Consider the following 14,090-nt stretch of genomic DNA (forward strand, 5'->3'; position numbering starts at 1 on the left):
GGCAGCAATATTCACTATATAGAAGCTCTGATAAGGTTGGGATGATATGCAAATGAATAGTCCCTGACTCATCTGTTTATTATGCAGTCACATTAGTTAGCTCTGATGCTGTTTGGCTATTATCCCATCTCACTGTGAAAAAAGGGTCTTGGGTGAGGGGGATGGATTGCGCAGTGAGTGCTTTAGTCACACAGATTGTCCGCACTCTTCAAAGAAATAAATGCATTTTCGACTGTAGTTGCATTGAGGGGATGTGGAATCCATTTCCTCTGAGAGAAACAGCAAAAAGGCAGAGGATACGGCTCATCTGTGTCCAAACTCCCCTGATACCGCGCCGTGCGTTAACGGGTCAAAGGGTCAAACGATGCGCTCGCGGCTCCTACGACGGAGCCTGAAGGCAGTCATTTCACATTGATACATCATATGACTGTTTTTCAGATCTATACTCATAACAGTTCAATCAACTTAATTTTTCACAATGTTGTAAAAAAAACTCCCAAAAGATAAATCTGAAACCTTTTTTCGAGATGAACACAGGTTTCAACTTAGTGTTAATTACAATCAGTGCACTTTCCGTGGTTGGAAAAGCTGAAACTGCAGCTTATAATACATTTGGCAATACGACCAACCTGCAGCTTCACAGCCTATCTGCTGTAACTGATAGAGGCACTATTTTTAGCCACGCAACCTTAAAGCACCATGCTAAGCCTCCAACTATACAACTGCACATCTAGCCCATTCAAAGGATTCATATAAGTCTAGAGGTTAGAACCCAGTGGTCCTGCACACATACTGAGAGCCAGTATCAGTGCTCTCAGTACCAGCGTTTTATATTTGGAGTCAAAGTATTAATAAAAACATTGCCACTGTATGCCCCAGTGTGTGAATGTATGCCAGCATATGTCAAGGAGTGAAAAGAATTTGCCATCTATGTACTCTCCATGCCTTTTGATGTTGGCTAATAAAACACCAAGCCCTCACAACAACTGCGCTCCATGGAAACCATGCAAAAAAAAAAAAAAAAAATTGACGTCAGCTGGAGGCCTTCGAATGTGCCATCTGACAAAAGAAAGAGGACCGGGCTGCTGTACTTAAGGTCACAGTGTGTTGAAGCTACTCTCTGCTTTGACTGACAGAGAGGCGCTAACATCCATAGTGAACATGTGAGGACTTACATGCAATTATATGATTAGAAAAAAAATAGTTTTTTGTTTTTAATTTCAGTAACTGAAAGTGGAAGAATATTATGAGTATGAGGTTTAAATGTCCTGGCTCTCCACTGTACTGTATAATGTTCATTAAATATTAACACTTTGATCTTAGGCTTAATCATATTTTGGGGATAATATCCACTCCTAGATAGCAGATAATATGTCCTCCCAGATATTGGAAAGATCTGAAGAGTATACGATAAGAACTTCATGGTGTGTTTTCATCTGCTGCTAATAAAACAGTTTTACAAATCCAAGATTTTATTCGAATTAAAAATGTGCACACATTTAAAACTGGCTGCAGTTACTATACATATGTAGTGTAACACTTAACAAAACCAGCTGTAACAAAAACATGCTGCAAGCTTACATATATTTTGTGCATCACCTTATCAGTAAGAATCACAGCTGTTTTAGATAATAAAGGAAAATGAATTCTGCTTTCAAAGAGAGTTGTCTGTTTTATTTGTGAGAAACTCAAGTGATACTTTCATCCACAGCAACACCTAAGTAGTGATAGATCATCAATTACAAGCGCCCCAGTGTGAAGGAGTGTCTGAGCCATAACAGCCGAGCTCAAATTATAAAGGACAGAGCTAAAAGGCAATTTTCTTTCTTCTGCATTTCAAGCAGAGATTGGAGCTTAAGGCTTTGACTCAATAGCAATTTGCTTCCAATAAAGGTAACACACCAACATTATCAAACAAAACTTAGTTCAGTCTGACAACAAATATTTAAAAAATTTATTGTTTTTGACAAAACAAAACCAATGTCACAGTCGATGTTGTATTCCCTACCAGTCAAACCACAGCCTGTGTATACAAAATATGGCTGCCTTTGCAAGCAGTAATTTTACAAATGTTGAGCAAGACTCGATATGCCTTTTTGTGAAAGATTGTGATTTAACAATTAAATATCAAAATGATCAAACATTAAGACAGAGAATCAAAGACATGTGATAGATCAAAGAGAAAATGGCACAATTACAGATATAGGCCCTTATTTGTCAAGTGAATGCACAACTTTTCCCAGAAACTTGCAACAGTTGGCTATTTGAAATTGTCCTCCCATCTAGCGGGAGAGCAAAAACCCTCCTTAGCGAGGTGAACCTGCCTTTTCCATCTATTAAAGGTTGAAGCAGTGAAGGTGCAGGCAAGCGAAATTGTCAGGACTATAATTGCATTCAGTAAAATGCATCTGAAGTATTTAACTGAAGCACTAAACAGTGCTTGGCTCCACAGCAAAGACAGCGTAGCCGCACTTAACGCTTGTTTTAAATTGCCCTTCAGAGTACACGTGTGAAACCTGTCACTTTAATTAAAGTTTAAATGAGGAAATTACAAAGGTCAATTTATCACCTGGATCTTGTTAGTATAGTCAACCAGACCATATTCCTATTCCTTAATACTCAACTGTGTCGCAATCACATACAGATAAATGAAGGCCGGTATCTTAGAAACTATGAGATGAAATCTAGAGAATCAGTACTGCTCAGCCATCATTAATACTGCCAGGGCTGACCAGCCAGTGAAGGGGTGGCTTCCTTGGCCCCTGCCAGTGCCGTCATTGTACTGTTCCCAGATATACCCTGTTTCAACATACTGTCTATAAACATTATTGATAATGTTAGTCCTGAGTTCCTCATAAAGAACAGCTGCCTTTTCTTTGTATGGCCCTTCTGTGTTGCTGTAATGGTAGAGAGCTCTAACTGCTAAGTAGTTGATGTTAATCCATATTGGTCCCCTCCAGTAGGGGGCATCGTGTTCCGTGTTTCGCTTCATATACAGGGGATCGGCCTTAGACAGTGAGCGCAGGCCAAAGGGTGTCCACAGCTTATTGGAGTCTCTCATGTCTTGGAGGATATGTTCCAGTTTGGGTGAGTCAGGTTGGAGGATGTGCAGCAGGAAGGGGAACAAGCTAGCGTAACCCAAAGCATTGACATACTGCAGTTTGGGGGTTTTGCGGACAGAGCGCACAAGACGTGCCACGGGAAACTGATGACGAGGCTGTCCGGGAGGTACGTAGACCTTCTCCCGCAGCAAAGATACATTCTCTGTGTGGTTGCCAAAGTCACTGAAAGCACGCAGTTGTTCTGACCAGTGGAGTTCGTTGAGCAGGTTGTTGTCACTAAGCACATCATGTGAGAGTTTGTAGACCTCATGGGGCTCACCTAGAAGTTGAGCTATGCTAGCCATGATGCCTGAGGACAAGGCCATCCAGCAGTGTAAATCCACATGCCGCTCATCTGCTGATGGGTGGGAGGCCCGCGGGTAGTCATCCATCCCAGAGGTCAAGGTCTTGGGATTGAGGAACAGATTGGTGTCCTTGTCACGGCCACGCCACCGGTAAGAATTGGGTTTGGGCCCCGTCTGTGTGGTGTTGTACCATTCAAACCAGGTTTTGAGCCTGGGGAAGAGCCGTCGGAGGAAAGGCAAAGTTGGTTGAGAAGCCGCCTTGTCTGGATTTGAGGAGAGCTGTTCAATAAGTTCCTGAAGAGCTAAGAACAGAGTAGGTGGATTGGCATTCTCATTCCGTTGAACGACAAATTCAGCTGGGACTTTACTACGAGCCTCATCTCCGAGAATCTGCTCGCGAGGAATCCAGCCCTCCATATTCATCAGGTCTATCCAGTGGGCAATAGTCTCCCTTGTCACCTGGGGGTCCCACTTACTCAGCAGCAGCTGGTGAAAGCCCTCATCCCAGAGGAATCCTCTGGGAAAGAAAGAGCGTGATGGGACAGCAGTGAATAAAGCACCCTCCGGGTACAGCAGTGGGTATTCGTTGTAGACTGACTGTACCAGTGACTGGCCGTAAAAGTAACCCATTCCACCCAACATGTTGCTGAGTGCTGCCTTGCCAAATTTAATATGTGCCTGACTAAAACCTTTGCTTTCAAGTCCAAAAGTTTTCTCAAACTTTGCATCAAACTCAGCTTTCCTCTTCTCCAGCTCCTGAGTCATGATGGAGCCCACAAGTTGGTTGGGACGATTGTGGAAACTTCCAGACTCAAACAAAACTTCAATCTGGAATGGCGTTTGAACAGTCACTTGGTGAACCACAAAGTCACTTTCTTTCCTTGTGTCAGCGGGTTTCTGTTGGTTTTGGTGGTGCGGGGGCTTGTAGGTGTCTACAGCAATGTAATGCCTTTTCTCACCAGTAGGAGGGCTGTAGACAAACCTGCGGTTCAGACTGTGCTTCACTATGTCAGTCAGCTTCTCCAAGCCAGGAGAGACAGTCTGAAGGTGGTTGTAACTGAAAAAATAAGAGACTAGTGTAAACTGTCTTTTGTTTTCAAATCAACTAAATACAACCTGTTAAACAAAACCTTAAACTGCATGATATGTTTAGGCGGCTTTAGCAGTTGCTTAGTTGACTCAGAGACCAGGTAAGTAGTCACTATAAAATCAAACTTTAAAGTCTATCTTAGACTATATCATCCACATTCCTACAATAAATCCAAATAATAATAATTCACACAAATCTTAAAATTTCAATCAGTGCATACTGCAGTTTCTATTTTGCTATGTTGGTTTTCTCTGAATGTGTGAACTGTTGGTTCCTTGAAAGTGTTAAAAGCAGAGAGCAGAGAGCTAGCATTATCGTAAACTCATTGACTGTAAAAAAATAAAATTAAATTTAAAAAATAACGGCAATTCTTTGTGGATGAACACATCACTGATTAATTGGCATACGCGCTGTTTCACAACGACAGAACCCTTATGGAAAGGTTTTGTCTTTCTTCGGCTTTTCAAAATGTATTTACATATTCACATATAATTACAAATTATGCTATGACAACTTTTATGGTGAAACACCAGATAAAAATCTTAGTCTTCTACCATTTGGTAGTTGGGGTTTTCATCCAAGTAGTAATTAAGGATCAAACTATAGCACACCATAAAAAGATTTGGAACACTTTTTAAAATGTAGCGCTCATTCAAATATTGTGCCTTTCTGCTACACTGTATCTAACCACAGGCTTCATGACATTCACATTTATAATATGTAATAAATTTTTTTTTTTTTTTTTTTTTGCATGGATCTTACACTTGGGTTAAAATGGTTTATATTCATTGCTGCTTCATGACAAAATGATCTCACCTTTCTATCAAGATAAAAACTTCCCCTAAAGGTGAAAAAATTGCACTGCAAAATATACCTATAATCAGAACACTGAAAATAATTTAATTAACAAAACTCTTGGTTCACTTGTTGCAGGCATGTTTTAAATCTAACAAGACTGAGTATTGGCAGTCAGTCCTTCTTATCAATCATGCATTTACCTGGCATATTTTGCGCTGGATAATTCCCCGGTAACAGGCTTTCGGAAGGTGATCTTAAAGTTTCCAAGTTCCTCTGAGAAACCAGTAATTGAAGCGAGGCGATTTCTCTCCTCAACGTGAGCCTTCAGTGAGCCCTGTGTGTCTGCTGCAGCATAAAACATCAGGGAGATGACTGGTGCTTGGGGAGCAGAACTCTGCTGTGTAAAGATTGGGGAAAAAATATATAAAAACAAAAATATCGGAGTTAAGCATGAATACATTTTACACACAAAATACTATTTATTTTAAACGTGTGCGAACATCTGCACATGCAGTAAATCTGGATGAACAAAGCAGCTACTCACATGCTGTTTGGCTGTAATCCTCCATGTCCAGTCTCCACCATTATCTCCTCCCATCCTCTTTACAAACTCTGTGGTGAGTGTGAAGTTGTTGTCTCGAATTTCTTGGACACCAAAGGTCATCCCATCATGCATCAGCCAGCCATAGCCTTGCAAATGGTCCCCCTGCTCACACGTGTGCCTTAGATTCATGTCAAAGTCAGAAAACTGACGCATCCACATCATGCCTGTGGAGATACGAGAATAAAATGAAATTGATTCAGTTGTGGAAACGGAGGATGCACAAATAGAGCACTTGTCAAATGATGCTCCTAATTATGTGGTAAAAATTACTTGTCAGCAGTTTCAGATAAAAGGTATACCCAAAAACTCCTGACATGTTTGCAGCCAACTGGGTATTCAGCACAGGAGTATGTACTTACTGCTGCTCTCCTAGTACTGAAAACTGTATCAGCTAATTAGCAATATTGGCCATCCAGGGTTAACACTGCTGGGAACTGTGGCCGAAATTTGACAAGTGCCTGGGCTACTTTCCTCCCATTCATGATTCTAGTGGTGCGAACTGTTGAAGATTTGATCTTCAATAGATAAAGAATATGTTATAAAGAAAGTGTTTACAAAAAACAAACAATTAAATATTAAAGGGACATCTCACCCTAAATGGAATTTAAATTGAGGTATTCCACATGAACTTGGTGCGATTTAAGAGTAAACAGAGCATCTACAAAACAAAAAGTCTCCTGTCTATGTATTTACACTTTTTATAATGGATGCATTGTGACTAAGTAGTCATTGACTCTGTGGGGGTCATAAAATGTTACATCCAAATTAATTTACTTTCTCTGTGATGTTACTGCCATAAATCAGTGCACCACAGAGTATCATGTCAGCATAACAATCATGATGTAACAAAAGATTAGACACTGGTTTGGATTTTAGCAGCATAGAAACACAATTTAACCCCTTCACATCCCCCTGTTAAGTTTGTCTTATGGAGCTCTAAAACTGGAGAAAAGCCCAACATATTCCACACAGTCATATGTATATATTGTATTTACACGTTGAAGCTGCAAGTCACTATAAGAAACAACATCTGATAAATATGATAACATTTTATATATGTTGGTATTCAGTCATCAATATTGTAATAATTGATTCTGGCAGTATCAACCAGTCCGACTTATATCCTATTAAATTTGCATGTTACTCCCATTAGTGTAATACAGAAATACATTGAGTCAGAGTGAATTTTCCTTCCAATGTGTTTAACTTGAGTTTGACTCTGAGTGTGACAGCCTACCTGTCACAATCGACCTGGGACTCCTTGTTTTCATTCCAAAGTAGACCTGAGGCCTGTATGAGCCCCAGAACCTCTCTGGGGAAACCTTGGCATTGCTGCTATTGGCATCCAGGACAGGAGGTGATGAGTGCAGAGTGGCTACCCGTTTGGATAGGACGGATCTCATGTAGAGGGCATAAAAGAACCAGATGAGGCTGAATATGCAAAGACCAATGGAGATGTTGATAAATACTTTTCCCATGTCAACTTTCTTTTTCTTCTCTTTGCGGTGAAATACGCTGGGCTTCTCATCTTTCCTTGGAAGGGGAGCAGCTTCACCCGTCACCACCCTCTTCCTCTGCCTGCCCATCCTACCCTTCTGAAGCTGGAAACAAGAGCAGAAAGACGTATTTTGATTAAGCTGTATAATTCTGTGTGTACCAGCATCAAAGGTCTGTTTCAAAGAAGTCTCTCTTCTTTACTTACAAGGGAAACATTTTATTTGGGATAAATATTTTATTCATGCTTGGTCAAAAGACATGAACACACTGCTCTGGAGTTTAGAGGCTTTCATTAATAACAAAACGCTTAACATTTGTTCCTTCAAACTACAGTGCGATGGGCTGATGATACGTGGACTATTTAGGATAACAATGAATGTGTAATAAGAATTACATTGTACAAATTTTCCCAAAAAAATAATATCTCTATGTGCCCTGCTGAGACATAGCATGTTATAAGTATGTCACCCTGGAAGAAGAAAGGCAGATTTGTTCAATGTGCTGTACAGAGGAAGTTTCATACTGTTTTCTATTACCATTTTTACTGGGAAATGTGCAGTGCTTTGGTTATTAAGATAAAAACAGATACTGACTTTTTAAGTATGGATGGTGCACAAAGACAGAGCTGGCTGAAAGCCTGGGAGAAGAGAAAAATTAGGACAAGCTGTAGATATGTAACAGTTTTGTTCTGTGAACAGATCATTTAGTACTTTGTTCTAGTTTTTCCTCCGTCTTTTTCCATTTTGCTTTTGTGTGTGTGTAGTTAAACAATCTAACCAGACATTTTATGAATTTCTCGATGTTTTTTGCTAAATAAACTCACTTAAATCTTGTACCAACAGTATAGGATCCAATCATTGTTTACCCGTTGACATCACTGATGTACACAAAAGCACACAACATCTTGAAATAAATCCAATGGAATCATCTCTCAATCAGATTCTTTCATTCGCCTGAGAAATTGTGATGCTTCATTTTTGCACAATATAGTAATATGGTATTTTATGACTCCTGTAATTGTTTTAAATAAATATGTTACACTACTGTTCTGCAATAAATCCTACTTTTTTGAATGTTATGTTTAGTAGCAGTATATTCCCCACCAAAGATTTTTTTAAACATATTTTTAAATCTCTGGAGTTTTCCTTGACTGAATTAGAACGAGAAAGTGGTGTTTTCTGATAGAACAGCTCTTTGAGACATATCTATGTCCTCAGCTTACTCTTTGCTTGCTTATTATGGCTGCCTGCCTGTAGCAACTACTTGTTGGCAGATTTCTTCTAAAAAAAGAGACCTTGATCTCATTGAGACTACCTGATTCAATTCTAACCATCAAGAACACAAAATTATTGCTAAATTATGATTGTACAAGTAAGTGAAGTTGAAGCGACGGTGGTGTGTAGACTACAGAAAGGCTAAAAAAAAAGCAGGGTTCTAAACAAAGAGAAATATCAACGGATGCACAAGTATTTCCCTCTGCATTGTGAACTATTTGTAACTATTCACTTTACTCAGTGACCACTTTTATTAGGTTCCAGCTAATAGCTAGTGAAAATGCTGTCTGATACAACAGCAATTAAATAAATCCTATCTTTAAAGAAGAATTTATCGTATTGAAGCTATAGTGTTGAGGTGCAGAAGAAGATATTTTGGCGAGATCATCAGTTGATTCAACTTGGTCACTCGGGAAGGGTGCTGTTTTACTGCATTACACTAAGAGCTGTCTTTTTTTTTTTTTTTTTTTTTTTAACTAATTCTGAATGAATAATAGCCTGATTGATACTGGATTTTTGAGGCTGACACTGATTTTGATTTTTGGGAATTAAAAACACAAATCAAATAACGATTCATTGGACAACAGTTGGTATAATTACTTTTTTTCACATCAACATATAACACACACACAGTCTCGATGCAGATGCAATGTCTGTAATTTTTCTCCCTCCTTTTTTATTGCGAGTGGAAGATTTTACAGTTTATAAACCAACTTGTCAGTGTTTTCTTGTGTGACTAAACTATGTAAAAACTAAGGGTTGACTGATATCAGTACCAAGAATTAGTAATCAAGGAAACTGATCAATATTTGGAACCATATATACATTTGCAGAATAAAATTTTGATAAACACAAGCTTTGTTGAAATACTTTTACGTATAGTTTACATATGTTTAAATGTAAATTAACTTTTCAATATCTATCCTTCAGTGTTGATGGACTATTCCTAGCAAAGTGTAACCAGTCAAGTAGTGCGATAAGTGGGACATTGACTGAGACCACAGGTAGGGAAAAGTAGCTATATCAGAGCCCAAGTAATTTACTTTATTAACAATGGCTTTTAAAAATAACGGTACTGATAATCTTAAAAGTGCTGAACATTGGATTTGGTAATTGGTTTATCCCGAGCACAACACAAAGTGACCATGCTTAAATATTCAGTTTAAAAAACTTTTTTTTTTTAAATACATTTTAAAAAAAATCTATACAGCAAGGCACTTGTATAAAATTGTGTATATTTTCCAATGTTCTCCTACCATTGTTTTTATATTATCTTACTGTCTTCACTAAGGCTTCATAATCGCTTTTTAATGCTTTATAAAGCACTCTATAACTCCTGTTTTAAAAGTACTGTCGAGTTTATGTTTATTGTTATTATCACTTGAGAAGCTTTATAATGGTGACATTGGGTTTATGCCAGGGCTATTGCAATTTACCGCGTTTCAGTTTAACTGGTGAGGTCTGTTCATATTGCTCTCCTTGTGCTGCGATCTGACCGATGTGTTGAAACATTCAGCAAGAGTTCATCACATACAAAGGAATGCATAGTTTGACAGCTGAACCCATAGTTCATCCCACACTAATCAGGTATTTTATATTTGCCAGCAGCCTACACATGGAGTTAATTAAATTACGCGAACACGGATTAATGATTAAAAGCAAGCATCCACCAGATTTTTTTTTTTTTTTACTGTGGCTGTGTTGATAATTCAGTCTTAAGCATCAGAGCATCATCTGAACTGCCATTCAGAATTTTACTTGTACTTTCAGAGCACAGAGCAGCAGGATTTAGCGATTTGGTGGCTGCAGACCAACTCTGTCTTACTTTATTTTCAGTTTTTCTCTAATTAAATGTTGTGGTAGTGGTAGAGGAAGTACTTCAACTGTTCTCTTTACCAAAACTATTAATATCAAACCACAAAAACACAGTCGATGAAAAAGTCCTGCATTCATTTCATAATTAAAAGTGATGAGTAAAAAAGGTATTATCAGCACAATGTACTGACATTTACTTGATATCTGCTCAAGGTGGAGCTTTTATTTCTGATATAATGCTGGAGAGATTAATGAAACACATTGCAGAATATTTGATTTTGTGAATAAAACCTGTGACGCTGTCCATATTGCTCTGATCATTCCCATCAACACAACATTTTCTCTTTAAAAAAATCAATCAAAAAGTAACTGTTGAATACCTCTTTTATGAGAAAAAAACACTGATGTCAATTGGTAATAGTCACAACTAAACACAGGCCCACACTGCCTTTATAACAGCAAGTTTCCACAACAACTTAGTGCCTCGCAAAGCAAAACCCTGGTGTTATGAGCAACACACAAGCACGGCCATTGTTGTGTTGTGTGTTGGCCTGTGCGTGAGCATAACTTCGAGCTTAACTTAAAACATATTCAAATTTGTATTGCCAAATTAAGACATACAGAAAATCTCAGCAAAGAGTTTACAACAGAATTTAATAATTATCATTCCAGTAACTGTGTCTTCACAAACACCAGGGTTGGTTTAGTCGTTGTTTTAGGACCCGTTGCAAGAGGGAGGAACGGTTAGAACCCTAATATACTATGCAAGTGTTTTTGTTGGGTGTTTTTCTTTTGACCAGGTGGATTTTTGGTTTTTTTTTGGTCTCTGTTTTGTAATTCTTGCTAACATTTTACATGATTTTATTATGACATGAATGACACGTGACAACACTAAAAACTAATTGTGTGTTTTTAGCTTTTTCTCATTTTTAATGCCAACTTTGGCTGTCACAGTTGACAAGAATATGATGAATGTGCAAACATCTGGAGCTCCTTCCGCTGAAGTAACCCAACAAGAAAACATGGTCACCAATTCAACCAATACAGACTGCACTGGTTTTAGTTAGGTGTTTCTATTTGGAAAAAAAAAAAAAAAAGTGGCAACTGTGAGTACTTTTATATTTCTAAAAAGCATTCATGCTGCAGTTAGATGCTACGCAGGAAATAGACTGTAGTCTGTTATGACTTCAGTAAGTTCTAATTGTGTTCACTTAAACACACTTATTGTGTACATAATATATTGATATTAAAATATATATTTCAAAGGAGGATAGACATTGTTCATAAGCTCGCGTCTTTCCGTGGTTTACCTAAATAGTATTTGCATGTGACGTGGCCACAGTTGAAGCGATATTTATCTCACAAAATGTGTCATGATCCTTGTTGTGAGTCACGTAGGACCCTTGTAACCGACGTTAAGTTCACGTCATGTCACACTGAAAAAAAAAAAAAAAAGCGGTCTAGCTAACATTAACGTTGCATAATCTACGAAGGCAGAAAGGGTGTCTAAACACTTCACAAATGTAACCTAGCTCACATGCAACGTTGCCCCCAAATTAAGCCTTAATCACCGACACCTGTGTGCCACATTCAGCCAGCAGCTCCCCGCTACGCCCCGGTAGGCTGCACGCTACCCGCTAGTGCCGCGATGCTAATGCTAGTTTTTGGCACTAACGACCGGCTGCTGCGACGTCGTGCGGCTTTAATTTGCCAGCGCCTGCTAAAATGCGGGTCCATTTCGTGGTTCTAGCTTAATGTTCATTTAGCAAATGGTTACTGACCTGTCGAAATACGAGAGTCTCAGCTGCTCATTATCCGTTGCTGGCTAAGCTTGCTAGCCACTTCCTGGTTACAACTCACTTCCACTGACGTGTACGTCGCTCCCGCGGTTACGTCATCGACCACCACGGACAGGTCAACCACTGAGAGTAAATGTAAAATAAATAATAAATAAACTTAAGGAGTGTTAAAGCAAACGTGCAAATACGATAACACAAAGGGATATGTGCATTTTTATATATATATAAATTTATAATATATATAATTTACATATATATAAATTTAGCTTGTCTAGAGTAGTGTTTTTGCTTATCTAGAATAAACCACTAGAGTTTGTTTGAGAGTGGACAACTGCATTAATAAGTGTGAAATGTAAGCAAGTCCCCAAATTTGAATAATTTAAATGTCCAATAAGGCAATAAATAAATAAATAAATAAAATAATAATAATAATTTTACTTTAATAGTGTGTTTTGTTTGGGTTTTTTTTTTTAATAAACTTGGAGGTGTAAACTAAAAGCTGTTAAGACATTCCTCCAGCCATTCCTGAAGCCCCATCTACAGCTCGATTGTCTCCCGGCTTTACAACTGAGTTACAATTTGACCTAAGTGCCACTTACCGCTGAATGAACCAATAGTCATCTAGCTCCATCTTTATATAATCCTGCCCCCACACTGTCTGCTGCTTGCCATGTGAGCCATTCAGAAAGAGCAGCTGCCTCACAGTCCACCACGTTTATTTACTTTCAAGAGTCGCCTCTGCGAAATCTAAATTGTCTCAGCCAAGGGAAAAGCTCACCAAATGTTCTGCTGTTGACTGCGACAGTGAACACAAGAGTCTCCATACACTCCCAGCATCTGAACAACAAAAGATCCAGAGGATTGCTTGTATTATTGATAGAAATGTCAATAGAGCATTCGTAAGATCCCTGGTATGAATATGTTGTGCAGTAAATGTGGCTAATGTAGGTGAAGACAGCTGGTTGTTAGTGTCAAAACTATTGTTGTGAATCCGTAAGTATTTTCATGCAACATCATAAGAAATTAATGTCGAAGCAATAGAAAGTCTTTGGCTCACACACTTGTTCACAGCTTTGTCAGATGCCTTTTTATGAACCGTTTTGCTCTGCGCTGTCAATGACAGACACAGACACAGTCTTCTTCCTGAAGTGGAAATGATAGCAGCTCTGCTACATTTAAAGCTACAGAAACTTAAACAGTCCATTAGCAACTGGGGTTATACAGCCACATTTTTTCATATTTTGAACTGAAAACTTGAAAGAGACATTCGAAGGACATGCAAGTCTTTCATTACTGTCTGAAAAAAGGGTTCAGTATGGGATATTTTACATACATTTCTCTAAACCAGTTCTTTCAGTGTAGGAAATAAAGCTGTGCTATGAAGAAACACGGCAAGGTCTCTTAAATGTACCATAAATGGAATCAAGGCTCATACCTTTGGGAAAAACAACAATCAAAACTTTGTTCAACCATAATCTGCTTTTGAGTTTCAGGTTTAAGTTAATAGTGTTACACAGTCTAATCAATAAGACAGCCAATGAGAGAAAGTACCAATACAAGAGAAAAACATAGTTGAAATATAACCTGAACAAAATACTAACAGCAGTGAACGTTTAAGACGAAGTCTAAAATGTCATTTCTATTGTTATAGTTAGAAAAGGCTCTAATTTTGCCAATCGTGCACAAAAAGTTTTCCAGTCGTTCACCTGGTGATAAAACTAAAACAAGCTGTTGGCACTTGAATATCCACAACTCCACCATTTGTTGTCTAAGAAGTAATTTCACACAGCTCTGAATAGACGTGTCT

General features: G+C 38.5%; 1 protein-coding gene across 2 annotated transcripts; it reads right to left on the minus strand.

Annotated features, from left to right (window-relative positions):
• Positions 1-1,937: 1,937 nt before the first annotated feature.
• Positions 1,938-12,350, minus strand: mogs (mannosyl-oligosaccharide glucosidase). Of its 2 annotated transcripts, none has more exons than XM_008287034.1 (5): positions 12,266-12,350; positions 7,136-7,499; positions 5,839-6,062; positions 5,495-5,688; positions 1,938-4,463 (listed from the first exon to the last, which is right to left on the minus strand). In XM_008287034.1, exons 2-5 carry the CDS (start codon positions 7,482-7,484, stop codon positions 2,693-2,695), a joined length of 2,538 nt encoding a protein of 845 aa, XP_008285256.1. In that variant the 5' UTR covers positions 7,485-7,499; positions 12,266-12,350; the 3' UTR covers positions 1,938-2,692. The 2 variants fall into 2 exon arrangements, with proteins under 2 accessions (XP_008285256.1, XP_008285248.1); XM_008287026.1 differs by having other exon boundaries at positions 5,495-5,691.
• Positions 12,351-14,090: the final 1,740 nt, after the last annotated feature.

Source organism: Stegastes partitus, unplaced genomic scaffold (genome assembly GCF_000690725.1).
Source record: "Stegastes partitus isolate 25-593 unplaced genomic scaffold, Stegastes_partitus-1.0.2 Scaffold11, whole genome shotgun sequence".
Lineage (NCBI taxonomy): Eukaryota > Metazoa > Chordata > Actinopteri > Pomacentridae > Stegastes > Stegastes partitus.